The 27,631-nt window shown below is 54.3% G+C and overlaps 2 protein-coding genes across 9 annotated transcripts in view; both read right to left on the bottom strand.

The window, feature by feature from the left end:
• The window catches only part of MEGF8 (multiple EGF like domains 8), a 52,739-nt gene extending 36,622 nt beyond the window's left edge, over window positions 1-16,117 (bottom strand). For 3 of the 4 annotated variants that reach the window (XM_015442051.3, XM_015442054.4, XM_015442052.3), the window contains exons 1-8: window positions 15,335-16,117; window positions 8,206-8,369; window positions 7,760-7,966; window positions 6,789-6,969; window positions 6,619-6,707; window positions 5,659-6,074; window positions 5,053-5,198; window positions 4,805-4,927 (exon numbers count right to left, since the gene is read on the bottom strand). In XM_015442051.3, coding sequence (XP_015297537.3) covers window positions 4,805-4,927; window positions 5,053-5,198; window positions 5,659-6,074; window positions 6,619-6,707; window positions 6,789-6,969; window positions 7,760-7,966; window positions 8,206-8,369; window positions 15,335-15,521 — 1,513 coding nt within the window. In that variant the 5' untranslated portion in view covers window positions 15,522-16,117. The remainder of the gene's footprint in view (window positions 1-4,804; window positions 4,928-5,052; window positions 5,199-5,658; window positions 6,075-6,618; window positions 6,708-6,788; window positions 6,970-7,759; window positions 7,967-8,205; window positions 8,370-15,334) is intronic. The other variant, XM_015442053.4, reaches the window with a different exon arrangement.
• Window positions 16,118-16,712: 595 nt separating this feature from the next.
• Window positions 16,713-27,604, bottom strand: TMEM145 (transmembrane protein 145). Of its 5 annotated transcripts, none has more exons than XM_074023759.1 (15): window positions 27,417-27,604; window positions 26,567-26,641; window positions 26,385-26,492; window positions 26,215-26,301; window positions 26,021-26,122; window positions 25,837-25,921; window positions 25,655-25,726; window positions 25,474-25,542; window positions 24,658-24,738; window positions 24,479-24,557; window positions 24,253-24,346; window positions 23,335-23,507; window positions 21,122-21,242; window positions 17,597-18,178; window positions 16,713-17,484 (listed from the first exon to the last, which is right to left on the bottom strand). In XM_074023759.1, the coding sequence occupies exons 1-14, from the start codon at window positions 27,534-27,536 to the stop codon at window positions 17,600-17,602; spliced, it is 1,845 nt and encodes a 614-aa protein (XP_073879860.1). In that variant the 5' UTR covers window positions 27,537-27,604; the 3' UTR covers window positions 16,713-17,484; window positions 17,597-17,599. The 5 variants fall into 5 exon arrangements, with proteins under 5 accessions (XP_073879860.1, XP_045235459.1, XP_073879861.1 ...); XM_045379524.3 differs by having other exon boundaries at window positions 17,972-18,178; XM_074023760.1 differs by having other exon boundaries at window positions 26,385-26,462.
• Between the last annotated feature and the right edge of the window lie 27 nt (window positions 27,605-27,631).

The following is a 27,631-nucleotide window of genomic DNA, read 5'->3' as shown; positions in this document are numbered from 1 at the left end:
TTTCCTCTGGAAAACCAACCTTTCCCTCTCCCAGTCCATGAGACTTAGGTGGAGTTGTCCCTGGTTCTGGCAGAAGTGAGGCCTTAGCCCAGGCCCATCAGTCTCAGTGACTGGCTCGGGGAGGGGTACAGGGCCTGATTCTCAATTCTTGGGGCAAAGACACTCTCTTCTCTCTGGGCATTTTACAGCAGTAGGAGGTAATCCACGAGCTGCCTGTGACCATCTACACAAGGCAAGAGACTGAAGTGAACCCAGCTGAAAAATTGAGTGAGAAGTGGCCGATGCCATTTTGTGAGCACCTAGATCCAGCCCAGCCTGAAGATAGGCCCTATAGTTTTCACTCAAGTCAGCCAGGAAATTCTCCTTTTCGCTTAAGCCAGCTGGGTTGGATTTCTGTCAGTTACAGCCAAGAATCCTGACTGACAGGTAAGTGGTCAGTGAATGGTGACTTCCCTACCCTCTTACCGACCTGCATGCACTGTAAACGTGTGGGACTTGGCCCGGGGAATCACAAACTGCGAAGCAGGAAGAGGCCTCCAGAAACATCACACTCCTGACTCCTGCCAGTGAAGGGGACCAAGGGATAGGCAGACGAGACCTAGAATGAGGGCCTCAGACACCGGGTCTGGACTTTATTACTGATGGTCACACAGGGTTCCTCTAGGGCCTTTCCTCCTCCCCATCCCGTAAGTGGTAAGGTTCCTTCCTTAAACCTGCCCTCTCCTCTCTTTCCTTTTCAGGGAGGAGGAGTGAACAGATGGGACTCTGGGAAGCCCACACGTCCCCGAAGTGATACGCCCAACCTGTGGGTATAAGTATCTTCTGAAGAGAGGGCATGTGGCTTTCATCCGATTTCAAAGCAGTGTCTGATCTAATAAGAGTGAAACATTTCTCCATATCTCCTCCCTGGTGACTCCTCTGGCCCTGAGACAGGACCCTCACTGCTATAAGAAAGACAACATGGCTGAGCGTAGTAGCTCACGTCTGTAATCCCAGCACTTTGGGAGGCTAGGTCTCACGAAGCTCGCTTGAGGCCAGGAGTTCAACACTAGCCTGGACAACACAGCAAGACCCTATCTCTAAAAAAAAAAAAAAATTTTTTTTTTTTTTAATTAGCCAGGTGTGGTGGTGTGTACCTATAGTCACAGCTATTTGGGAGGCTGAGATGGAAGGATGATTTGAGCCTAGGAGCTTAAAACCAGCCTGGGCAACATAGTCAGGTCTAATGGCTACAAAAAAAAAAATTTTTTTTTTTTTTTTGGGGGGGAAATGGAGTCTCCCTCTGTTACCCAGGCTGGAGTGCAATGGTGTGATCTCGGCTCACTGCAACCTCCGCCTCCCTGGTTCAAGTGATTCTCCTGCCTCAGCCTCCTGAGTAGCTGTGACCACTGGCATCCACCACCACGCCAGCTAATTTTTGTATTTTTAGTAGAGACGGGGTTTCACCATATTGACCAGGCTGGTCTCGAACTCCTGACCTCATGATCTGCCCGCCTTGGCCTCCCAAAGTGCTGGCACTACAGGAATGAGCTACTGCGCCCAGCCAAAATTTTTTTTTTCTTTTTTTTGAGACGGAGTCTGGCTCTGTCGCCCAGGCTGGAGTGCAGTGGCGCGATCTCGGTTCACTGCAAGCTCCGCCTCCCGGGTTCACGCCATTCTCCTGCCTCAGCCTCCCACATAGCTGGGACTACAGGCGCCCGCCACCATGCCGGGCTAATTTTTTTGTATTTTTAGTAGAGATGGGGTTTCACCATGTTAACCAGGATGGTCTCGATCTCCTGACCTCATGATCTGCCCGCCATGGCGTTCCAAAGTGCCGGGATAACAGGCGTTGAGCCACCGCGCCCGGCCTTAAGTGATAGTTTTATACAGATGGTTGTTTGGGGATAGCCATGCTGTCTCTGTCACTTATCTACCGTGATCTTGAAAAAGTTGCTGCTAAAGAACTATCAACAGGCCGGGCGCGGTGGCTCACGCCTGTAATCCCTGCACTTTGGGAGGCCGAGGCGGGCGGATCACGAGGTCAGTAGATCGAGACCATCCTGGCTAACACGGCGAAACCCCGTCTCTACTAAAATACAAAAAATTAGCCTGTAGTCCCAGCTACTCCGGAGGCTGAGGCAGGAGAATGGCGCGAACCCGGGAGGCGGAGCTTGCAGTGAGCCGAGATGGTGCCACTGCACTCCAGCCTGGGCGACAGAGTGAAGACTCCGCCTCAAAAAAAAAAAAAAAAAAAAAAAAAAAAAAAAAAAAAAAAAAAAAAAGAACTATCAACAGAGTAAGCAAACAACTATCAACAGAGTAAAAAAACAACGTGAGAAAATATTTGGAAACTACGCATCCAACAAAAGTCCAATATCCAAAACCTATAAGGAACTTAAATAAACTAACAAGCAAAAAACAATCTGATTAAACAGTAGACAAAGGACATGAACAGACATTTTTCAAAAGAAGACATACACATGGCCAATAAGCATATGAAAAAAATGCTCAATATCACTAATAATGAGAGAAATGCAAATCAAAACCACAGTGAGATACCATCTCACACCAGTCAGAATAGCTATTATCAAAAAGTCAAAAAATAACACATGCGGCTGGGCGCAGTGGCTCACACCTGTAATCCCAGCACTTTGGGAGGCCGAGGCAGGCGGATCACGAAGTCAGGAGATCGAGACCATCCTGGCTAACACAGTGAAACCCCGTCTCTACTAAAAATACAAAAACAAAATTAGCTGGGCGTGGTGGCAGGCGCCTGTAGTTCCAGCTACTCGGGAGGCTGAGGCAGGAGAATGGCGTGAACCCAGGAGGTGGAGCTTGCAGTGAGCCAGGATCGCGCCACTGCACTCCAGCCTGGGCAACAGGGCCAGACTCCGTCTCAAAATAAATAAATAAATAAATAAAATAACACATGTGAGTGAGGTTGCAGAGAAAAGAGAATGAATGCTTACTACTGCTGATGGGAATGTAAATTAGTTCAGGCATTGTGGAAAGCAGTTTGAAGATTTCTCAAATAACTTAAAACAGAATTACCATTTGACCCACCAATCCCATTACTGGGTATATACCCCAAGGAATACAAATTGTTCTACCATAAAGACACATGCATGTGCATGTTCATCGCAGCACTGTTTACAATAGCAAAGACATGGAATCAACCTAAATGCCCATCAGTGATAGACTGGATAAAGAAAATGGAGGCCGGGCGCATTGGCTCACGCCTGTAATATCAGCAATTTGGGAGGCCAAGGCGGGTGGATCACCTGAGGTCAGGAGTTTGACACCAGCCTGGCCAACATGGTGAAACCCCATCTCTACTAAAAATACAAAAATTAGCCAGGTGTGGTGGTGGGCGCCTGTAATTCTATCTACTCGGGAGGCTGAGGTAGGAGAATCACTTGAACCTGGGAGGTGGAGGTTGCAGTGAGCTGAGATCATGCCATTGCACTCCAGCCTGGGTAACAAGAGTGAAACTCCATCTCAAAAAAATGTATAGAAAGAAAAAAAAAAAGAAAATGTGGTACATATACATCGTGGAATACTACGTGGCTATAAAAAATAATGAGATCATGTTCTTTCCATCAGCGTGGATGGAGCTGGAGACCCTTATCCTAAGCAGATTAATACAGGAACAGAAAACCAAACACTGCATGTTCTCACAAGTGGGAGCCAAACATCGAGTGCACATGGACACAAAGAAGGGAACAACACTCTTGAGGGGCCTACCTGAGGGTTGGAGGAGGGAGAGGATAAAAAAACTACCTACTGGGGCTGGGCGCGGTGGCTCATGCCTGTAATCCCAGCACTCTGGAAGGCTAAGGCTGGCAGATCACCTGAGGTCAGGAGTTCAAGACCAGCCTGGCCAACACGGTGAAACCTCATCTCTACTAAAAATAAAAAAAAAAATTAGCTGGGTGTGGTATGCGCCTATACTCCCAGCTACTTAGGAGGCTGAGGCGGGAGGATCACTTGAACCCAGGAGGTGGAGGTTGCAGTGAGCCGAGATTGCGCCACTGCACTCCAGCTGGGTAACAGAGTAAGACTCCTTCTCAAAACAAACAAACAAACAAACACAAGAAAAAACTACCTGTTGGGTACTAGGCTTAATACCTGGGTGATGAAATAATCAGTACACCAAATCCCCATGACACACAATTTACCTATATAAAAAACCTGCACAGGTACTGCTGAACCTAAATTGAAAGTTAAAAAAGCCGAGCACGGTGGCTCACACACGTAATCTCAGTACTTTGGGAGGCTAAGGTAGGCGGATCACTTGAGGTCTGGAGTTTGAGACCAGCCTGGCCAACATGATGAAACAATGTCTCTACTAAAAATACAAAAAAATTAGTCAGGCATGGAGATGCATGCCTATAATCCCAGCTACCCAGGAGGCTGAGACAGGAGAATCGCTTGAACCCAGGAGGTGGAGGTCGCAGTGAGCTGAGATCACGCCACTGCACTCTAGCCTGGGCGATGGAGCAAGACTCCATCTCAAAAAAAAAAAAAAGAAAAGAAAATGAACAAGAAGGAAAAGTTGCTGTCTCTTAGGCATTTCCCTGGGGCAGCTGGAAACTGGCAAAACCTGGATTGGAATCCACATTGGATATTGCCATAAGGGCCTCCATCTCCATAGTGATGATGCCCTGGTCCCATCTCCATCCCAGGCTCGCCTCCTGAGGCTGGCACCAACTGACCTGGATGTCAGGCTCACCCTTACAGACTGAGGTAGCTTGAGTCCAGAATCACTGTGGAGGGAGGTGGGACCCTTGGGAGTCCCTAGGGAAGAACAGGGACCACTCACCCTCAGGGGTTCCTGGCGGGGCAAGCTCAGCTCCTGACACCCATTGATGGCAACCAAGGTGGTAGAAGAAGATGCCATCTTCGTAGCACTTTTCCTCCTGGTAATGAGTGTGCACATTGCCCCCTGGGAAAGAAGGAAAGGGGCATAGCTGGCAAGCCTGGTGGAGGTGGGGACTGCCATGCAGGGAGCCTCAGCTCAGGGTTGGCTCAGGCCCTCGGCAGGCAGGCAGGACTGGGGAGCCTCCTCACCATAGACCACCATGTAGTTGCCCAGAACACTGGCTGTGTGGAAGGCTCTCTCCCTTGGGCCCTGAAGCCCATCCCGCCCCTTCAGCGTCGTCCACACACGCCGATCCACATGGAAAAGCTCAGTGGAGTTCACTCGCACAGAGAACCTATCAAAGGAGAAGCAGGGCAGGGGCTTAGGGCAGGAAGCGTCCCTCTCCCTCCTTCAGGCTCTTAGGAGCCATGTGATCACCCAGGGGTGAGACTGACCATGACTGCCTCTATGTCCCCTCCAAACTAGAAGTTCCCTGTGGGCAGGACTCTGAGTCATCTCTGGGTTACCCGCATAAGCTAGCAAGGGGTGGACACCAAGCAGGGCTCTGTTGAATGGATACATGGGTGGGAGTGTGTGGGAGGCAATTCACCAAGACATTGAATAAAACATCAGAGAATGCGTGAGTGGGTGAGTGAGTGAATGAGTGAATGAAGGAATAAGTAAATACACAAAGGAAGGAGTGACTGAAAGACCACAGGAGTCCAATAGTGGGCAAAGACCTCTAAAGACTAAAGGCCTATGGTGTTGACCTGGGCCTGGCCTGTGGGGCATGGGTTGTGGGACAGGTCACTTACCGGGCAGTGGAGGGCCGGTGTCCACCATGGACCAGCAGGGCACGGGACGGGGCATGGAACACCATGGAGTGGCCGGTGGCAGCAGGGGGCCGTCCACCTGCTGGAATCACCTGCTCCCAATAGCCCCCGCTGGTGCTGTCAAGGCGGAAACGGAAGAGGCCAGAGGAGAAGAGGTCGTGCTGGGTACGGCCTCCAGACACATATAGCCAGACATCATCCACCAGGGCAGCCGCATGACCTGCCAGGCCTGGGGGCCCCGAGGAGCTGGAGGCAGGTGGTGCCAGGAGCTCCCAGTGGCCCCTGCCCAGTGGACTGAAGGCCCACACATCGTTGATGAGTGAGCCGTCTGCCAGCTCACCACCCATCAGCACCAGGGAGCCGGCCCAGGCCACGGCCACATGGGAGTGACGGGCAGCCTGTGAGGAAGAGACAAGAAACAGAGGTAAAGACATAGCAAGGGAGCCAGAGCCAGGCTCAGACAGAGAGATGCAGAGCCAGAGAAACATAAAGAGAAGGCGAGATAAAGACAGAGACAAAGAGAAAGGTAGAGACCGGTAGAAAGAGAAAAGAAGAGACAGATTCACAGAAACAGAGAAACACAATAGGAGAGGGAAGAGGCAAGAAGACAGAGTTAGAGGGACAAATGGCAGACAGAAACAGACCCAGAGAAATGGAGACACAGAAACGGAGAACACAGAAGCCCAAAAGTCAGACAGATGAAAACAGAGACAGATCGAGCGACAGGAGACACGTGGAAAAGTAAGATACACAAAGGCAGATAAAGGAAGAAAAAGAAGAAAAAAGAAAATCAGAGAGAAAAGGCAGAAACAGGGAGAAGTAGGTTCCTACATCAAGCTGCGGGAACTGGGGGAGCACTGGGTGATAGGGGGTCAGTCTGGGGGTCCCTAGCTGGGTCTGATTGAGTGTACAGGCTCCTCCAGGGCAGAGGAGGGGTCATACCGGGGCAGGACTCAGGTCCCAGGATTCCCAGGTGTTGGCGGAGAAGTTGTATAGGACGAGGTCACCCAGGGCATTGTTGAGGTCCTGGCCTGCGGAGGGGTGGACAGTCTCATGACCTGGCCACAGGCTGCCAGGCCTCCAGACCCCAGATACTCGCCCTATCTGCTCACCTCCAAAAACTGCCAGCAGCCCCGGTGGGGACAGGAAGGCACCAGCTGCTCCAATACGGGCAGAGAAGGCAGGGTCCCCAGCACTCACGTTGTGCCACCAGCCAGCCCCCTGGTTCTCCCACAGGTGCAGGTCACAGGCACGTCCCAAGAAGCCAGGCTCACAGCGGCATGGTCCCAGGGGCTGTGGGGAAGGAGACATAAAGACAGAGATAAGAGACAGAGAGACAAGGACAGAGACAAAGGAGACACAAAGACAAAAAGAGGCAGAATGAGACAGGCACAAAGGGAGAGAGAAAGAGATAGATAGGAAGGGAGAGAATGGAAACGGAAAGAGAGAGAAAGAAAAGGAGACAGAGAGAGACAGGAAGAGGGGAAAGGCAAATTGTCAGACAGAAACAAGAGACAGACACAACCAGAAGGAAGCAGACAGATGGAAAAAAGACCAACAGAAAAAGGAAAAGACACACAGAGAAAAAGGAGAAAAGACAGAAAGAAGGCAGGCTGGAGAAGACAAACAGCATGGTTGACATTCAGCCTGAACTGAAAGAGCTCAGATCTGGGGAGGTCAAGGCGGGGAGGGCTCAAAGCGCAATCCAGATTGAAAGCTGGGTGTGCACAACTTCAGCGAAAGGTCAGCGGTGCGAGGCTGGAAGTCATGGCAGGGGGTCCAAGGCCACACAGAGTGGCTGGATGGGAGGACGGAGTTGGGCCTGGCTGGAGGAAGGAGGGTGGTGTTCACAGGTAAGAGTGGGGTACGCTCAGCAGGGGAGGGCCTGCAGGTGAATGTGGGGTGGGGTCGGAGTAACAGGTTGGGGGCAAGCTCTGGAAGGAGAGGGAAGTGGGTATCATGGAGCAGGGTGGGGTGGTGGGGGGAGTTTCATGCAGGAGCAAGGTCAGACCTAGGAGATAGGTGTGGAGAGTATGCTCACAGATCAGGGCCCCAGGGGAAACAGGGCTGGGGACCAGCTCACCGAGGCGCAGGTGCCATGGCTGCCACAGTAGGCTGAGCACTCCTGCACGCCACAGTCAGGACCCCCCCAGCCCGGCTCACAGGCACACACACCCGGCGGCTGGCACTGCCCGTGGCTCCGGCAGCCACCCGGGCACAGGGAGAAGCGGAATGAGGCGTTAAAGCCCAGTAGGTTGTAGTTGGCATCACTGAAGAGGTGCAGCAGCATCTGCAAGCACAAGGTGGGCTGGGTAAGGTGGGCAGAGCCTGGGGATTGGCCTGGGAGGGTGGCCCACTCCTGTCCCCTTCTATCCTAGGGGACCCAGAGCCTCATCTCCTTCCTTTGCCTCTCTCCACCTTCCCTTGTCCCTGTGCTCTGCTCTCGAATGCCCTCTTACTGACTCTCTGCCCCTCCTTTCTTCTTCCATTTCCCTTGGTTTATCTACCCACAGCCCCATCCCCACTAACCTTGCCTGAGGAAGCTTCGATGGGCGGAGGCCGGGTGCTCCCACTCAGACTGGCAAGCAGCGGCCCTCGCGGGGAGTCACCGTCATACACAAACAGGTAGTCATACGTGCACTCTGTGTCCAGGAAAAGGAAGTCCAGCAGGATCTGGTGCTGGGGGCTTGGGGCTGGGAGGTGAGCACAGAGGGACTAAGCTCTAAAGCGGACCTTTTCCCCACACCTCCCTGCAGCCACTATTGTACACCAAACCCTGCTCCAGGTGATGCTGGGGGCTCAAGGATGAGTCAGACCTGGACCTCACCTTGGAGGGGCTCCCAGTCTCATAACCTAGGGCAGTCAAGGGCTGTGACAGCCGGAGGGACAGGTGCTCAGAGAAAGAATCACAATATTCCAGACCTCTAGAAAGGTCACCTGAGATCAGAATGAACATCCCCACCATTCAGATGGGAAAATAAAGTGCAGAGAGAAAACCCCATCCCAGTGGCCACACAGAGCAGAAGCCACAGTATTCCTGATGCCTCTCTCTTCCTGTCCATGCCTGAGCTTCAGACATGTCCAGGCTGGAGGGTCAAGGTCATAATCCCAGTGAGAAAAGCACCTCTGTGACAGTCCCCTGGCCCTCGCTGAACAGAGCTTCAAGAGAAGAGTCCAGTTTCTTCCCCCTGAAGAGAGGCCTAACCTTGGAGCAGCATAGTTCCCCTCTGTCCCCATCCAGAGTCTCACCTCTGTTTACTGTGATGGCTACAAGCACAAACTCTGGAACCAGACTGCCTGAGCTTATGTCTTGGCTCTGTCACTGAATAGCTACTAGCTGTGTGATCTTGGCCAAGTAACCCACCCTCTCTGGATTGGTCTCCTCATCTGTAAAGTGGGATATAGTGGTACTGTAGTGGATTCAAACTTATAGGCCACTCCTGCCACTGAAAGGTAATTCCCTGCCCCTTGTATCTGGGAAAAGCCTTAGTGACTTGCTTGACCAATTAAAAAACAGCAGAAATTCTGAAACTTTCAAGGCTAGATCATAAGAGGACTTGTACCTCTCACCTGGGCCTCATAGAACACTCCTTCTCAGAACACAGCTGTCATGCTATGAAAAACCAAAGCTGGCCAGGCACGGTGGCTCACACCTGTAATCCCAACACTTTGGGAGGCCAAGGCAGGCAGATCACGAGGTCAGGAGTTTGAGACCAGCCTAGCCAATGTGGCAAAACCCCAACTGTACTAAAAATACAAAAATTTGCTGGGCATTGTGGCAGGCGCCTGTAATCCCAGCTACTCAGGAGGCTGAGGCAGGAGAACTCCTTGAACCCAGGAGGTGGAGGTTGCAGTGAGCCGAGATTGTGCCATTGTACTGTAGCCTAGGGGACAAGAGCAAGACTTCATCTCAAAAAAAAAAAAAGAAAAGAAAAGAAAAGCCAAAGCCACAAGAAAAGGCCACACACAGGCATTCCAGCTGAGAGTCCCAACTGAGCTTCCAGCGGATAGCCAGCATCAACTGCCAGCCCTGGGAGGGACCTTCCTGGATGTCCAGCCAAGGTGAACATTCAGCTGACTGCAGCTCCAGCTGACATCTGACTGCAACCTCATGAGGAGCAATAATGCACATGAAATGGTGACAACGGAGCGGGGTGGGTGGCTCATGCCTGTAATCCCAGCACTTTGGGAGGCCAAGGAGGGTGGATCACTTGAGGTCAGGAGTTCGAGACCAGCCTAGCCAACATGGTGAAACCCCGTCTCTACTAAAAATACAAAAAATTAGCTGGATGTGGTGGCACATGCTTGTAATCCCAGCTACCTGGGAGGCTGAGGCACAAGCATTCTTGAACCTGGGAGACAGAGGTTACAGTGAGCTGAGATTGTACCATTGCACTCCAGCCTGAGCGATAAGAGTGCAACTCTGCTTCAAAAAAAAAAAAAAGAAATGCTGAAAACGAGGCCCACATATCGTCGTGGTGAGTGCCACTACCCCTAACACTGGCACTGTCTTATTCTCTGCCAGTCCTGTTTCTGGAAGCCCCTCTCATTCCACATCCCACATGAGAAGGCTCCTGAACAGGCAGCTCAGGGGAGGCCTCTGGGTGAGGGAAATTAGGAGGCCTAGGCTCTCGCTCTGGCTCTGGCTCTGCCCATGACCAGCTGGAGGACCCTGGGCCAGTTCTTTCCCCCATGACCCTGAGTGTGTCTATCTAGATCCTGGAGACACTCAGCCACCACTGCCAATGGCTGGGTGATCCCGGGCCAGTTCCATGGGCTCTCTGAGCCTCAGTTTCCATGACTGTAAAATGGAGATAATTCCCCCCACCCACAAAGGCTGGAGTGAACATTCAATGAGGTGACGACTCCAGCCTGCCAGCTTAGAGCCACGGTGTGCCCTGGCTGCCTGGCCTCATCCTGTCTCACCAGAACCATTCACCCAGCCTCCTTCTTGCCCTGACATGAGTCTCTGATCTTCCCAACTCAACATCTGGCCCCATCCCTCCCCTGCCCCAAAGCCCTGCATGGCTCCCTAGCACCCTAGGAGAAAGTCCAGTTCCCTAGCCTGCTGTTCAGAGCCTTCCTTTGTCTCAAATCACTCCACTGCTTACAGCTCTAATGGGAGCTGGGCCTTTGTACAAGCTTCTCCCTCTGTCTGCAACGTATTATCTCTTCCCACCACCAGCCCTCTTCCTGATGCCCCCTAGCTGGGTTAGGTGCCCCTCTCCAGGGTTCTCACATCCCATTATAACCTTCATTCCTCTGGGCCAGGAACATCTATGTCCAGTTCTGTCTCCCTGCAGCCTACAAAGCCCATAGGGCAGGGCCTGGATGTGGGCCTAATTCCCTCTGCAGCATTGCCCAGACCTAGGCTTGGCAAAGGCTCAGGAAATGCTGGATGACGGAATGAAGAAATACACAAAAGAAAGAATACTAAAGCTGGAAGCTCTCCCTCAGGGTCTGACCAGAGCCCCCAAGAACATCAGACACAGACCCCACCCATGCTCTGGGGAACGCAGAAGAACCATTCAGCAGGGCCACACAACCAGACCTCCCAGAATCTTACTAGCCTCAACCACACTATAAAGCTCTGTTTCTGGAATCACAAGTACATCTTTGTTAAGTGCCTGCCGGAGGCCAGTTCACCATCTGCCTCCCCAAGTTCTTCCCTAAATTGAAGGTCTGTTTCTACCCAACCCCCATACCATTCCAGACAGAAATCTGATCTCAAACCCCTCCTGCTCAAAAGCAGGATGCCTCTTATTCATGAAGATGTTATAAGGACTAGGACTGGGCTAGGCGTGGTGGCTCACATCTGTAATCCCAGGGCAAATCATTCGAGGCCAGGAGTTTGAGACCAGCTTGGCTGACATGGAGAAACCCCGTCTCTACTAAAAATACAAAAATTAGCCAGGCGTGGTGGTACATGTCTGTAATCCCAGCTACTCAGGAAACCAAGGTACGAGGATCACTTGAACCTGGGAAGCAGAAGCTTCAGTGAACCAAGATCAAGCCACTGGGCTCCAGCCTGGGCAACAGAGCAAGATTATGTCTCAGAAAAAAAAAAGTCTAGGACTAGGTAAAGTGTGAACATAATACAAAGTTAGTGGGTTGGTTGTTTATCTTTTTTTTTTCTTGAGACAGGGTCTCGCTCTGCTGCCCAGGCTGGAGTATAGCAGTGCAATCTCGGCTCACTGTGACCTCAGCCTCCTAGGCTCAAGGGATCTGCCCACCTCCGCCTCCCCGGTAGCTGGGACTATAGGCACATGCCACCACCCACCACGCCCAGCTAATCTTTTGCAATTTTTTTGTAGAGACAGTGTCTTACCATGTTGTCCAGGCTAGTCTCTAACTCCTGGGCTCCAAGTAATCCTTCCATCTCAGATTCCCAAAGTGCTAGGATTACAGGCGTGTGCCACTGCACCTGGCCGGTTATTTTATAATAGATACAGGAAGATGTTGGTTCTCATAGGTAAGAAGTGACAGGCATTGGTAAGAACAGATCATCAAGGGGGGTCTGGAGGTCTCCCAGACTCCTCCCTCACCCCAACATCTACCCAGTTGGTCCCCAAGCCTCATCAGTGAAACTCCACAAACATCTATTGCACTCTCTACACCTCTCCACCCCTCTAAGCCCCTGCCCTAGTTAGGAACTCATTCTCTCTTGCCAGATCAGCTCACCAAGTCTCCAGTCTGCCCCCCACCCAGCCTGAGGGCAATGCCCTACTCCTGCTCAAAACCTCCTGTGGCTCCCCATCAACCCCAAGGGGAAGGCCAGGCTGCTCAGTGTGACATTCAAGGCCCCCCTTCCCCTGCTTCTGGCTCTCATTACCTCCCAGTAAAAAGTGCCATCAGACCAGACAAACCTAGACAGGGATCCTGAGATACTCCAGCCACCCTCATGTCTTCATAGAGGATGTTTGTTCCCTTTTCCCACTCAATAAACTCCTACGCATGCTTCAGAACCCTGTTTCAGTGGCTCCTCCTCTGTGACCTCCAGCACAGTCCTCTTTCCTCCCTAGGTACATCCACCCAACCCCTCCACTTCCCTTCTCAGCCCTGAGCACTGTCTCAGTGAACACACTGGGGACTGAATATCTGTGTCCAGCCCCACTATTCCCAAGCAGTCTGAGACTTTTTTTTTTTAGGTGGCATCTCGCTCTGTCACCCAGGCTGGAGTGCAGTGGCGTGATCTCAGCTCGCTGCAACCTCCGCCTCCCGGGTTCAAGCAATTCTCCTGCCTCAGCCTCCTGAGTAGCTGGAATCACAGATGTGCGCCACCATGCTGGGCTAATTTTTGTAGTTTTAGTAGAGGGGGGGTTTCTTCATGTTGGCCAGGCTGGTCTCTAACACCTGACGTCAGGTGATCCGCCCCCCTTGGTCTCCCAAAGTGCTGGGATTACAGGTGTGAGCCATCACACCCGGCCTAGCCAGTCTGGGACTCTTTAAGGCCAGAGAGTGATTTATATCCAGCACACAGACCCCTTTGCCACACACACACACACACACACACACACACACACACACTTCCTATTCTGTTCTCATCCCACTAGCTTAACAGGAATGGCCCCCAAGCTGGGGACAGGTAAACATGCTAACACCGAGAAACATGCCTTCATCCATAGCCCACACAGCAGCCAGAGAGATCTTCTAAAACATAAATGAGATCATGTCCCCTCCCTGCTCAAAACCCTTCCATAGCTCCCCAGAGCCCCCAGACAAAGACAAAGCTTCACAGCCTCCCAAGGGAGGCCCTGCATGATTCAGGCCCTGTCACACCTCCGGCCTTTGCCCAGAACCTCCCGTCTGGAGGCCAGTTTCTACATCCACTACTCTGTGAGGCCTTCCTGGGCTTCTGCAGGTACTGCCTTTCAACTTCTCTTCCACCCGTTTGCCCTCAGGATACAGCTCAAAATCACAAAGCCCTTCACTTGCTGGCTCCTCCCACTCTGCAGCCTCTGGCTCATTTGTTGTCTTGTATTCCAGGTTTTTGCTTTTAAGATGGAGTCTCCCTCTGCCGCCCAGACTAGAGCTTTGCGGAGCAACATCAGCTCACTGCAACCTCCAGGTTCAAGCTATTCTTGTGCCTCAGCCTCCTGAGAAGCTGGGACTACAGGCATGCGCCATCACACCCAGCTAATTTTTGTATTTTTAGTAGAGACGGGGTTTCACCACGATGACCAGGCTGGTCTGAAACTCCTGACTTCAGGTGGTCTGCTGGCCTTGGCCTCCCAAAGGGCTGGGATTACAGGCATGAGCCACCATGCTCTGCCAGTATTCTATGTTTTAACACACTGGATTTCTAGTTCTTCAGAAGCATCACTCTCCTGCTTCCCTACCTTTGCATGGCTATTCTTGCCTGGAATGCCGTTCTGCTCCCTCCTACAGATGCCTCTGATCTCAGCTATACCCCAGGTTAAATCACAAGTCTTCACAGAGAAAGAGCCAGTGAAGCAGGGTTCTGAGGCATGCATAGGAGTTTATTGGGTGGAAAAGGAAAACAAACAGCCTTGAAGTGCGTTTGTCTCTTCCACTGACTGGGAGTCCAGAAGGGTAGGGCTGGGGCCTTTTCTCCCCTCCTGACAGATTCCTATTGGTCCTTTAGGTCTCAGCTTAGACATTTCCTCCTCCAGGAAGCTTCTCTGTTCTCCCCGGCCCCAGATCAGGCACTTTCTCTGGGCTTTCTCAGGCCTGTGGGATTCCTCCATCACAGACCACTCTTGGCTCTCACTATTAGTGTGTTTGTCTCCCCGACTAGACTCCAAGACCTAAGTCACCGGGGATTGCTGGAGCTGTCTCAGTCTGGGCTATGTCCAATGGGAAACATAATGTATGGCACATGAATGACAGAAGAAAAATGCTTTTATTGAAGTACTTTACAAATAACAACAATAATCCTAATGCCATTTATAGAACAGTTACTATATGCCACACATCAGGCACGTGAAATACCCGTTTTCATTTCATTGCAACAACTCTATGAGGTGAGTACTCTTGTTATCCCATTTGTGGGGGGAAGGAAACTGAATCTCAGAGAAAGAAAGTCACGTGCTCAAAATCACAAAACTAGTAAGAAGAAGCCAGGCACAGTGGCTCACACCTACAATCCCAACACTTTAGGAGGCTGAGGTGTGAGGATCGTTTGAGCCCAGGAGTTCGGGTCTAGTCTGGGCAACATGGTGAGACTCTGTCTCTACACACTCAGTTACTTGGGAGGCTGAGGTGGGAGGATCACTTGAGCCCAGGAGGTAGAGGCTGCAGTAAGTAAACTGTGTTGGTACCATTGCACTCCAGCCTGGGTGACAGAGTGAGACCCCCACCTCAAAAAAAAAAAAAAAAAAAAAAAAAGGAAGTAGTAGTAGAACCAAATTCAAAGCCAGATGATTGGATCCAGACCCTGAGTTCTTAACAGTTACTCAGAAGACCCGGCACTGATGCTCCTGTCTTGTAATTGTAAACCTGGGTGTAGGTGCATCTCCCCCACCAGACTGGGAGGCCTTCCAGGGCAGGGCCCAGGTTGGCTGCAACCCTGGCTGTCAGGCATTTTAGAGCAAAAGGCCTGGACCAGAACCGAGCTCTGGGAATGTGGTGAGTGGATGAATGCACACATGAATGAACTAGCAGCGAATTAGTGAGTGACCCACGCGGCCCCACTCACCCTCGATGAGCCACTCGCAGTTGCCATTGACGCTGTAGTTGCCAGCACCATCCGTCACGAAGCCTGGCGCCTCCCGCAACACCTGCCGCTGCCCCTTGCAGTCCCCCGCCTGGGCCCCAGGGGACAGCGACCCCAACACGGCCAAGGCCAAAGCCAGTGCCGTGGCCAGAGCCTTGCCCAGGGCCATCGCCGCCTCCTGTACTGACCCTTAGAGCGGGAACGGGCCGTAAAAACCTGGAGAGGACCCTCTACCCGGCGTGAGGCCCTGCAATGCGACCTCTATAGGCATAACATGGCCTTGTAGACCGAGGAGGTCCTGGAGACGCAGTCCCGGCGAAGGGAACGGCCACTGCTGACAGGCTCTGGAAGCCGAGGGCTGGGCCCTATAGAGCGATGGAGGCCCTGTATATGGAGTCACTATGGACGGGGACGACCCCTAAGGACCTTGGGGGTCCCCTATAGACACGGGCCCCCATAGGGGGCCAACCCCATAAACAGTGTCCAGTATTACAGACTCGGGCTGCTGCAGGCCAAACGGACCTTATATACGGGTGAGTCCCCAGGGGGCGAAAGGCTCTACGGCCCGGCAGAAGCCTCCATAGAGGCTGCGGGCCGGGACAGACCAGGATCCGATGGTCCAGGAGAGACTCCTCCAGCCGGGGGCGGGGCGCGAGCGGGTGCCGGGGGCGGAGTCCGTCTTCAGGGGCTCGGGCCTGGACCCCATTGACGCACTCCCCTTGCTCACCCACCCGCGCCTCCCTCCCAAGCCGGATGGGCCAAATCAGAGAGACGAGGGGACGCTTGGGCCAGAGCGGCCGCGGGAAGACCCGCTGTGGGAGGGCGAGGGGCCTAGAGCCGAGGAGCCGCAGTGGGAGGCACGGCGGAGAGGAGGCGAGAAGTTGCAGAGCGGTCGGTCAGAGCGGCCCTGGGAGGACTGCGGAGCGCCCAACCCCAATCCTCCATAAAGGGAGACTTCCGGGGAAATTCCCCGCCCATTTATTCCCAACCGCATGCGCAGCAGCGTCCTCCTGGAGCGATGCTCCTGGAGACGAGAAAATTACACATGCGCAATGCTAAGATCGTAACCCAAACTCTGGGTGCCTGTGATTGAGCAAAGCACGGGCCACTGGAGGGCGCCTCTACCTCTGAGTGAGGAAAGGAAGGCAAAAATAAAGGAGTGGTGCAAGGCCCTGCTAGATGTTTGATCATCTTCAACGTTCCCAGATTCTGGAGCAACATAAAGATCAGGTTATACAGGCCTCTGCCTCCGGTTCCAAATTCCCATTTCACAGATGAACACAATGAGGCCCCGAGCCTGACATAGTTCTGGCTCAGCCCCGCCGCTGAACACCATCAAGATGTAAAAGAAGCCATGTTATAGATAAAAACGAATCTTTTTTATTTTGGCAAGAAGGGGGAAATGTCTTTCTGCCAGGGACCCGAGGGAAGGCCCCCGGAATGGAGATAGGGGCAGACGGAGCACGGATCCGAGGTCACAGATCCGAGGGAGGGTTTCAGGGTCGAGACCAGCATCGCAATATCCATCCCGGGGTCGCAGAGTCCTGGAGAGTCACAGGCAGGGTCCCGGCGGTCACCACGGGTGTTCCGGAGTCCAGCGGGGTCAGAGGTCTCGAAGGGGGCCAGGGGGCCGGAGGTCACGGAACAGCGGGAGCCCAGAATCCGGCGCCGTTCGGGGCAGGGGCTGAGGGAGGGGACGGGGAGAGCGGCTCCCGCGGGATCGTTTGGCACAGAGGGGAGGGGGGCGGGACGCAGCGTACCCAACCTGGGCGCGCGGGGTAGGAAGGGTCGGGAAGGCCCGGGATGGCCGAGCTCTCGGGCCGGGATAAAGCAGGGGTCTGGAGCCCGGTCACGGCCCATGGGGCAGGGGCGGGCAGGGGTGCTCAGACCGGGGGTGCGGTACCCCCGGCCGTGTGCATGCTGAAGTATTCGGTGAAGCCGGTGTGCGGCGCCGCCGTCTGGGGCACGAGCGGCTGGTAGGGCGGCGTCGGGCCGTCCCAGCCCGGGTCGGCCGCCTTGGGGAACCGAGCGGGAAGTGGGGGGGAGGCTGCGCCCGGCTCGGCCATGGTCACCACGCGGCCCCTCGGGGCCACCGCCGCCGCCACCGCCGTCTCCTCCACCTGCTTCCCGGCCTGGGAGGGGGGTCAGGGTCAGAGGCAGTCCCGGACCCTCGCGGGGCAGATGCGGCCCCGAAGGCCCGTCCCCCTCCCCCGGAGAACCCTTCTACCCCAGGTGTGGACGCACGTGTCAGTCAGGGAATGACTGGGTGGCGGGGCGCCTGGGCAGCGGGGCCAGGTACTCAAAAGGCGGCGTCGGGGCGCGCGGGGCGAACTCCGGCGGCGGCCGGGGAGCTGGGGGAGAGCCGCGGAAGGCGGGCGGTGGGGGCACGGCGCAGGGCGTCTGCAGGGGTGTGCGCAACAGCGCCAGTACCCAGTCAGGCAGGGTGGGCGCGGGCGCCAGGGGACGGTCGCGGCGCGGTGTTGGGGCGTGGGGTGTGCGAAAGGCAAGGGGAGGGCTCAGGCGCCCGGGCGCCGGGGGCGGCGGCGGGGCCGGGAGCGGGGTCAGGTACTCCAGGGGCGGCGCCAGCAGCTCCTCGGGCGCTGGGGCTGCGGGGCTTACGGAGGTGGTGGGCGGGGGGATGGAGAAGAGCTCCGTGAAGTTGGGCACCGAGTCGCTGATAAACGTCACGTTCCCATAGACGTGCTGCGGAAAGGCCTTGTCAGCGGATTGGTTCCCTCCGGGTCCAGGGACTCCAGCCGATGCGATCTGCGACGTGCGCACGTGGTACGGGAAGTTCTTGTTGGCCGCTGATGGGCGGGTCATGATCTGAGGCCAGGGCCAGGAGCAGGTGTGAGAGGCACTGTCAGGCCAGAGGCTGTCCCCATAAACTTGGGGTTCGAAGGATTCCCTTTCAGTTGACATCCCCCACACTTCCTGAAGCCATTCACACTGGATTAGGTGCCCCCTCTGGGCTCTCAAAGTGCCCTGGATCCTTACCTTTTCCCTTCAACACAACTCGACCTGTGCTTCCTCCATCAGAGCCCTGATCACTGAGCTATCACTGATCACTGACTGGTTAGAGTCAGCGTCCTGCACAGTATGATAGCCACTGGCTGCATGTAGCTTAAATTTCATCAAAATAAATTTTAAATGTTGGTCAGTCACACTCCCCAATACACACTCACTATGCCCTACTCACATTCAAGTGCTCAACAGTCACATATGGTTAGTAGCTCCCATATTGGAAAGTGCAGATAATAGAATATCTTCATAAATACAGAAAGTTCAACTGAACAGCAACTAATAGACTCTAAAATGTCTCCATGAGGCAGGAACCAGACTCTTCTGTTCCCTACTGAGTCCCTAGTACCTTCTAGAACCATGCCAGCACATATAAGCCTTCAATAAATATTGGTGGGCCGGGCGCGGTGGCTCACGCCTATAATCCCAGCACTTTGGGAGGCCGACCTGAGTGGCTCACCTGAGGTCAGGAGTTTCAGACCAGCATGGCTAACATGGTGAAACTCTGTCTCTACTAAAAATACAAAAATTAGCCAGGTGTGGTGGTGCGCCTATGATCCCAGCTACTCTGGAGGCTGAGGCAGGAGAACCCTGCTTGAACCCAGGAGGTAGAGGGTGCAGTGAGCTCAGCTCATGCCACTGCACTCCAGCCCGGGTGACAGAGCAAGATTCCATCTCAAAAAATAAAATAAAATAAAATAAAATAAAATAAAATAAAATAAATATTCGTGGAATGTAGGGATGTCTGGTACCAGTTAGTCTGATAGGCCGTGAGGGCAGGGACTGGTTGTGACTCCCTTGCCATATTCCAGAAGCCTAACACAGCTCCTCTAAGGTTGTGCTGTAAAAATGAACAAGGAGCTGAAAGCAATGAGCAGTGGGATACCCAGGTGGAGCTGTGCTGAGCTAACGTGAGCATCCTTAGGAAGGAAGCTGGCTGAGATACAGCAGGAAGGGCACTGCGCTTGCCGTTCTGAGCCTGCATCCCGCCTGTGGGATCTGTAGCTCACTGAGTGTGGGATCTGCGGCATGTTGATTAAACTCCCTGAGCCTCGCTGTGGGGAAAAGGGATTGTAGCGCCTACTTGGAAAGATGAAAGGGTGGAAATGAAAACCACTGGTGCAGAGCCCGGCACATGGTGGGTTCTCAGCGTTTCTTCTCTTTCTGTCCCTTTCTGACTTCCTGCAGAGCTTCAGCATGGACCGGCCTGGGAAGGTGAGCGAGTCTGTACCTAAGTCAGGCTCTGAGGCAAAGGATGGGGACCTGTCCCCTCCCTTAGTGGCTGGGCCCACTCCCTACACAGTGTATGTTGTAGATCCCCGGAGTCAGACGCTGGGACACTTGGTCATGCCTGTTTCCCTTTCTGGTTGCCCTTCATTTCAGACCTTGTGGTCTGCTGGAGAAGGACAGGATTCAAAGTATTTGCCTGCCGCCAAAGGCCACGGAGCCCTAGCACGTCACTTCTCCTCTCTGGGCCTTAGCTTCCCTGCTCTGTGTAATGGGAACAACGTCAATTATCCACCCTCTCCTGGAGCTGCTCTGACAATTAAACAAGAGGGCAGGAATAAATGCATATGGATGTTCCTAGAATGAAACAGACTGGTTCAAGACAGGTGTCCAGTGAACAACTGATGAATAAATTAATGACTATTAGAACTGTCACCAAGAATGTCAGATAGGATGTGAACCCAGGTAAAGAACAGATGTGGTGGGGTCCGGGTGCAGTGGCTCATGCCTGTAATCCCAGCACTTTGGGAGGCCGAAGTGGATGGATCATGAGGTCAAGAGATAGAGACCATCCTGACCAACATGGTGAAATCCCATCTCTCCTAAAAATACAAAACTTAGCCAGGCACACGCCTGTAGTCCCAGCTACTCTGGAGGCTGAGGCAGGAGAATCACTTGAACCTGGGAGGCGGAGGTTGCAGTGAGCCAAGATTGTGCCACTGCATTCCAACCTGGTGACAGAGTGAGACTCCGTCTCAAAAAAAAAAAAAAAAAAAAAAAAGCTTCACCCTGTGCCACCCCAGCTGCTTCTTCCTGAACAATGGCCTGTGATGGCAGAATGTGGGCGGGGGCAGGGGGAGAGTGGAGAGATCAAGGATAGTGGGGAAGGCAGTGGGGATACAGAAGAGAAATGGAAGAATCTGGGGACACAGGGTCAGGAATGGAAATGGGAAGGGAGGGCAAAGAGAGAGTATGGGGGTTGAGGAAAGAAGCCAGGACACAAGGTAGGAGAGAGGAACGGAAGAAAATGGACATGGGCCCCGAGAGGTGGCTCAGGCCTGTAATCCCAGCACTTTGGGAGGCCGAAACGGGTGGATCACCTGAGGTCAGGAGTTCGAGGCCAGCCTGACCAACATGGTGAAACCCCATCTCTACTAAAAATACAAAAAATTAGCCGCACATGATGGGGGGCACCTGTAATCCCAGCTATTTGGGAGGCTGAGGCAGAAGAATCACTTGAACTCGGGAGGCAGAGGTTGCAGGGAGCCGAGATCGAGCCATTGCACTTCAGCCTGGGAGACAGAGTGAGATTCTGTCTCAAAAAAAAAGAAGAAAATGGACTCTGAGGGGCACAGTAGAGGAGCCTGCAGGAAGCAAGCGGGCGCTCAATAAAGGAAGAATAACTAAAGGGAAAATGGATCAAGACCTCAGAACAGGAGGTCCAGCAGATCAGGTGTAGGAGCCTCATGCATCTTCTGCCCTCGGGTCCTCCCCTCCGCCCCCACAGATGCCCATCCTCACCAGGAACACGCCATGGGCGTACAAGTGGATCCCCAGCTGGATGCCATTGACAATCTTCTCCCGGGCCCACTTGGGGATGCCGAAATTGGCAATCAGGGCCATGACAGGAACCGCAAAGAACCTGAAGGGGGAGTATTGGGTCAGCAGAGACACTGCTCCTGTCCTCCACCCCACCCTATAGCCCCGCCTCCCCTGCCATGTATACACACAGACCCCAGGCAGGTCCCAAACTGGAGAGAAGCCAGTGTGACCTTCAGAAGCCAGAGACTGAAATGGGGCAGGACTGGACTGGGAAATTCTGAGGGGCAAGAATGAGGTTCAATTTAACTCAGTTCCACAGCACCCCAAATCCTGGCATCTAATAAGAAATCAACAGATAGGGCGGAACGGTGGCTCACGCCTATAATCCCAGCACTTTCGGAGGCCGAGGCAGGCAGATCACCTGAGGTTAGGAGTTCCAGACCAGCCTGACCAACATGGCAAAATCCCATCTCTACTAAAAATACAAAATTAGCTGGGTGTGGTGGCATGCACCTGTAATCCCAGCTATTTGGGAGGCTGAAGCAGGGGAATCACTTGAATTCGGGAGGCAGAGGCTGCAGTGAGCGGAGATTGCACCACTGCACTCCAGCCTGGGCAACAAGAGCAAAACTCCATCTCAAAAAAAAAAAAAGAGCCAGGCGCAGTGGCTGACACCTGTAATCCCAGCACTTTGAGAGGCCAAGACGGGTGGATCATGAGGTCAGGAGGTCGAGACCATTCCTGGCTAACACAGTGAAACCCTATCTCTACTAAAAATACAAAAAACTAGCCGGGCATGGTGGCAGGCGCCTGTAGTCCCAGCTACTCGGGAGGCTGAGGCAGGAGAATGGTGAACCCAGGAGGTGGAGCTTGCAGTGAGCAGAGATAGTGCCACTGCACTCCAGCCTGGGGAACAAAGTGAGACTCTGTCTCAAAAAAAAAAAAAAAGAGAAATCAGGCCAGGCGTGATGGCTCATGCCCGTAATCCCAGCACTTTGTGAGGCCAAGGCAGGTGGATCACCCGAGATCAGGAGTTCCAGACCAGCCTGGCTAATATGGTGGAAACCACATCTCTACTAAAAATACATAAATTAGCTGGGCATGGTGGCATGCGCCTGTAGTCCCAGCTACTCGGGAGGCTGAGGCAGAAGAATCGCTTGAACTCGGGAGGCGGAGGTTGCAGTGAGCTGAGATCATGCCACCGCACTCCAGCCTGGGCGACAAAGCAAGACTCCGTCTCCAAAAAGAAAAAAAAAATACATATTTGATGAATGAATGAACAAAAGATAATAAGAAGTAAGGACTTATTGCATGCCAGTCCTGTTTCTAAGCATTTGACATACATAAACTCATTTAACTCTCACAGTGACTCTATGAGGCAGATAAAATTTCCATCTCCATTAAAAGGTGAGGAAACTGAGGCAGAGAGAAGTTAATGGGCTTGTCTGAGGTCACATCATCTATAAACTTTAGAGCTGGGATCTGAACCTGGGCAGTCTGGCTCAGAATCTGCCAACCTTATTGCTATGTTATGGTGAACCATAATAATTAAAATAGTTTTGGGTGTTTTTTCATTTTGTTTGTTTTGTTGTTGTTGTTTTGTTTGATTTGTTTTTGAGATGAAGTCTCACTCTGTTGCCCAGGCTAGAGTACAGGGGCACGATCTCAACTCACTGCAACCTCAGTCTCCCAGGTTCAAGTGATTCTCCTGCTTCAGCTTCCTGAATAACTGGGAGTACAGGCGTGCACCACCATGCCTGGCTAATTTTTTTGTATTTTTAGTAGAGACGGCGGTTTACCATGTTGGCCAGGCTGGTCTTGAACTCCTGACCTCAAGTGATCCACCCATCCTGGCCTCTCAAAGTGCTGGGATTACAGGCATGAGCCACCGCACCCAGCCTACAATAGTTTTTACTGAACATTTACTATGTGCCAGACACGCGGCCCTCATGTAGTGGCCTATGCTTGCTCAAGATATCCCTTTGAGGAGATCCTGTTGTTTTATGGGTAAACCTGATGGACTTCTTGTGAAAGTAATTTTCCACAAAGTGAGTAAGTGTCAGATTCTGGGTGACAGCTGCCTGAGTGAAAAGCCCATCTTCCTCACTATGGAGGGTCTGAGATGGGAGGCAACCACTTCTGGGGAGCCCCGAGAGGGAGGCAGGGACAGGCTGGGGCCCACCAGTTCTCACCAGAGGGTATAGGCAGCAAAGAAGGGCACATAAAAAGGCTGCTTCTCAGGAAAGTGTCGCAGTGAGACGAGCACAGCATAGCAGAACCACACGTAGGCCGCCACCTGCAGTCCGATGAGCCCGTAGCCGGCCGGCGACTCATACGTGTACAGTACCTGGCCCGGGTCAAAAAACTGGACCCGCGGGAGAGGGTCCATCACAGCCTGGCCTCCTCCCCTCTATTAGGGTCCCCGGACCCCACCCTTGGGCACATGGGAACAGAGGTACTCCGTCAGAACAGAAGCAACAGGAGAGCCAGGCATGGAGACAGAAGCATATCGAGGTAGAGAGAGAGGGTGAAAAAGACAGGAAGAGAATAAATCAGTTACTGTGTGCTCAACACGGGGCTAAACACCTCTCATGTGTGAGTTTTTCCATCAGCATCAACTCAACAAGGTAGGTCTTATTATTGCTCCATTTCACAGAAGAGGAAACTGAGGCTAAGAGGGAAGCCCTTTGGCCAAAGCCATATAGAAGATAGAAAGCCTTAGAGGAGCCCCATGGGTTAGGTAAGATCCTCCCAATTTTCCAAGAAGAAAATGGGCCCAGAGACAGGGGTCGTCACCCAAGGTCAGGCAGCTAGGAAGTGGGAGAGCTGGTGTGGAATCCAGGTCTGTGTGACTCCTGAACTCTTAGTCACGATATTGAGCATAAATGTGACAGACAGTGAGAGACAGAGGGAGGAGAAAGAAAGCTGCTGCGGGATGGTGAAGAGAGGAGGAATCACTTAGACAGATGGGGAAGCAGAAAATCAAAGAGCGGGAGAGAAAGCGAGCCAGCAGGAGCGCAATGTGGGCAAGGGCGAGCAGACAGGTCAAGGGGGAGGCGGTGCCAAAAGCAGGGGAAGGCGGGGCCTGACCAGGGGCCAGTGGGACTCACTTCTGCCTCGTAGATGAGCAGCACCACATGAGTGAGCGTGTAGAGGGTCATGTAGACAGACAACTTCACGGAGCCCGCGTGGCTGATGCGGCCCCTGGCGGCAGGCCATGAGGGGAGACAGCAGGGTGGGGGCCGTCAGGGAGGAGGATGGGCCTACCCCCTCCCCCACCCTGCCCCTGTCCTGCTCCCCCGTCAGCCGCCCCACGAGCACGCCCTGCCCGGGCACCGTGTCACCGTGAATCCCTTCCCCAGGAGGATGAGCATCAGCAGGAAGATGAGGAAGCTGGAGGAGAAGAGCAGCTTGGCTGGGAGAAGGGAGGAGGGGGTGGCTCAGAGCCAGGCTCAGACCCGATGCCCGACCTGAACCCTGGGCTCCACCCTCTCCCCACCCAGCTTCATTCTCACCCAAGATCTTCACACTCTCGTTGCCAATGCCATCGGTGGCATACTGACCCCAGTAGATGCAGAAAAAGAGAAGGCTCAGAACTGGGGGGAGGATGGGCAGAGAAGAAAGGATAGAAAGCAGCTGTGGGGCATCACTGTCCTCTAGCACTGCCATCCAAGTGGTCTGAACCCCGCCTCCTCCCTCAGGACTCCAGACCTTCTACCCCCACTCACCTGCTAGGAGAATCTGAAGTACAGCCCCCAACCCTGCTCCCCCAGGACCCACGGATCCAGGCCCCCACCCCCTCCTCCCTTAGACCCAGGGGTCCAGGCCCCCACCCCCTCCTCCCTCAGACCCAGGAGTCCAGGCCCCCAGCCCCTCCTCCTCCAGGACCCAGGGGTCCAGGCCTCCAGCTCCTCCTCCCTCAGACCCAGGAGTTTAGGCTCCTAGCCCCTCCTCCCCCAGACTCAGGAGTTCAGGCCTTTATACCCCCTCAAGGACCCAGGGGTGTCAGGTCCCACTCCCTCTTCCCCCAGGAACCAGGGGTTCAGGTTCCCAGCCCATCTTACCCCAGGAACCAGGGCTCCAGGCCCTGAGCCCCTTCTCCCTTGGATCCAGGAGTCCAGGCCACCAGCCCCTTCTCCCCCAGGACGGAGGAGTCCAGGCCCCCAGCGCCTTCTCCCTTGGACCCAGAAACCCAGGCCCCCAGCCCCTCCTCCCCCAGGATGCAGGAATCCAGGCCTCTAGCCCCTCCTCCCCCAGGACCCAGGAGTCCAGGTGTCTGGCCCCAGGTGTCTGCTCTTCCAGAACGCAGAAGTTGGGACACAGAACCTCACCCTCTACTCCTGCTGCGGCCATGAACATTTTATAAGTTGTGTGGAGCAACTGACGACCTTTCAGCAAATCTAGGAAGCAGAGTAGGGAAAGGCTGTCCACAGGCAGAAAGGGAGAGCAGCTCACCTCCCACAACCCTGCTCCCTTCTGTCTCTTCCCCAACACCCCATATGCCAGACTCACATCCAAAGTAACAAGAAAGGAAGAAGATGAGGATGAAGATGAGGAGGAAGGTCACATCTGTCTCCAGGATCCCTGCCAATTTGGTAGGAGGAGTAAGGTTCATTCAGGTGGATGTCCCCTCAGTGGGCACCCAGCTCTGGTGTCCCACAGAGAGCCTGGTTTCCGGGTCCCCACGTGCTCACCAAACTCGTCAGCGGAGAAGTGTCGTGTCCAGAAGGACTTGCCATTGGTGAGGACCATCTCATACTCTAGCTGCAATCCATCACCCTGTAGGGAGTATGGAGGCCTAAGAGGGGCCCTGGGCAAGTTGGGAGTTGGCAGAAAGGCAAAGAGAAGGTGGCCCAGGTGGCCACCCCAGCACCTTACCCCACACTTGCTGAGCGCAATATACCACCACCTTTCACGCACTGAGCGGAAGCTGCGGCCACTGGAGCAGCTCAGGTAGCGGGTTCCCTCCTCTGATACCACCTGGAGACAAGCAAGAAGACTGAAGCCTGCCCTTGACGCCCGCAAGGCACCATCCTTCAGCACCTGCCCACTGCCCCAGGCTGGGCCTGTACCTGACAGCCGGACCAGGCATACTGGGTGGTGAGGTTGATGACCTGGTTGTTCTCTGGCCGGATCACTGACTCCTTGGCCAGGCAGTCCTAGGGAAGGCAGGGACAGGGTCACTCCCTCAGCCAGCCACGACCTTCTCCCCTCTCCCCCATGCCCTCTTCACAGCCCTCACCTTGTCCCCTGCCTTGTACACGGCTGGCCACTGGGATGGGTCGTCAAAATAGAGGAGGATGTTCTGACAGCACTTGGCCTGCAGACCACAGATGTTGTGGGCGAGGAGCTGGGGCAGCCTGTGCCTTTGGAGGCCAAGGGAAGTACCCAGCCTCAGTATGGCGAGTGTTGGGGGAGACTCACCTCAGGGTAGCGGAAACGGAAGTCCAGTCGGCCGTAATCCGAGAGGAAACAAAATCTTGTCAGGAACACCCAGTCCTGAAAAAGGGGCCCAGTCTGATCCTCTGCTGAGAGTCCTTCAAGAACTCTTTACTCCATAGACCCCCAACTTTTCTTCCCTACCCCTCAGGTACCTGGCTTCCCAAGTACTAGAAGGAGACCAGGTCACCTCCAAAATCCTTCCCTGATCCCATCACTGTGGGTCCAGGATTCCTGCCGCCCTGATTTTCTCCCTCCATTGCCCCCCCAAGTTTCCTCCCCTCCATTCAAACACTCCTCCCTGCATTTCCTGGGAGGCCCCAGAAAGACCTTAGGGGCCAGATGCCCATCCTGGCCACCTCGTGTCCTGGCCAATATCTGACCCCGTTCTCCCAATATCCACACTCCCCTGCACCCCACCCCGTGCTCCCAAAAACCATCCCGCGCGGGGGAATCTTCCAAACGGCACCCTCCCGGTCCTGAGCGGGAGTGTGGCAGTGAGCTCCGGGCTCTCTGCTGAGTGAAAAGTGCTGTCCCTTCAGCACCACCTCTGCACCACCCCCCTTCCCAAACTCTGACTCTCCCAACCTGCTCTCCCTCCCCGCCCAGCTCTGACCTCAACATCCCTCCTACAACCCCCAGGTCTGGCCATGACCCCACGGCTCCTCTTAGCCTCGACTCTGGCCCAGTCCCCCATTGCTCTCGGCCCCATTCCCCCGAGGCTCCCTGAGTCCGCCGGGAGAGGCGGCAGGGGGCGGGGCGGTACCCGCTCCCCTCGCCTCCCTTGCGTCCCCCGGGGGCCGGCGGGCGACAGAGGAGGGATCGGCGTGCTCACCTCCTTGGAGCTGAGGTTGCCCCGCACGTACTTGGCCCGGGCGCGGGGGGGCAGTGACAGCAGCAGGAGCAGCAGAGGCGGCAGCAGGCGGCGCAGCGCGGGCGCGCGCTGGGGCTCCATTCCGCCCGCTCCAGCCCCGACTCCGCTCCGGCTCCCGCTCCGGCCCGGCGACGGAGGCGAGAGCGCGCGGGCCGGCCAGAGCGCGCCCCCGATTA

This window comes from Macaca fascicularis, chromosome 19 (assembly GCF_037993035.2).
Source record: "Macaca fascicularis isolate 582-1 chromosome 19, T2T-MFA8v1.1".
NCBI classification, from domain to species: Eukaryota; Metazoa; Chordata; class Mammalia; order Primates; family Cercopithecidae; genus Macaca; species Macaca fascicularis.
This window is presented reverse-complemented; position numbering and strand designations above follow the sequence as displayed.

What these genes read in the sequence shown, in the direction of transcription:
- TMEM145 (XM_074023759.1), bottom strand. Translation starts at nt 27,536, where the DNA reads ATGGAGCCCCAGCGCGCGCCCGCGCTGCGCCGCCTGCTGCCGCCTCTG. An exon ending in GCAACCTCAGCTCCAAGGAG is followed by an intron (nt 26,642 to 27,416) that starts GTGAGCACGCCG and finishes CCCCTTTTTCAG; the next exon opens with GACTGGGTGTTCCTGACAAG. An exon ending in CCTTTCTTGTTACTTTGGAT is followed by an intron (nt 25,543 to 25,654) that starts GTGAGTCTGGCA and finishes TCTGCTTCCTAG; the next exon opens with ATTTGCTGAAAGGTCGTCAG.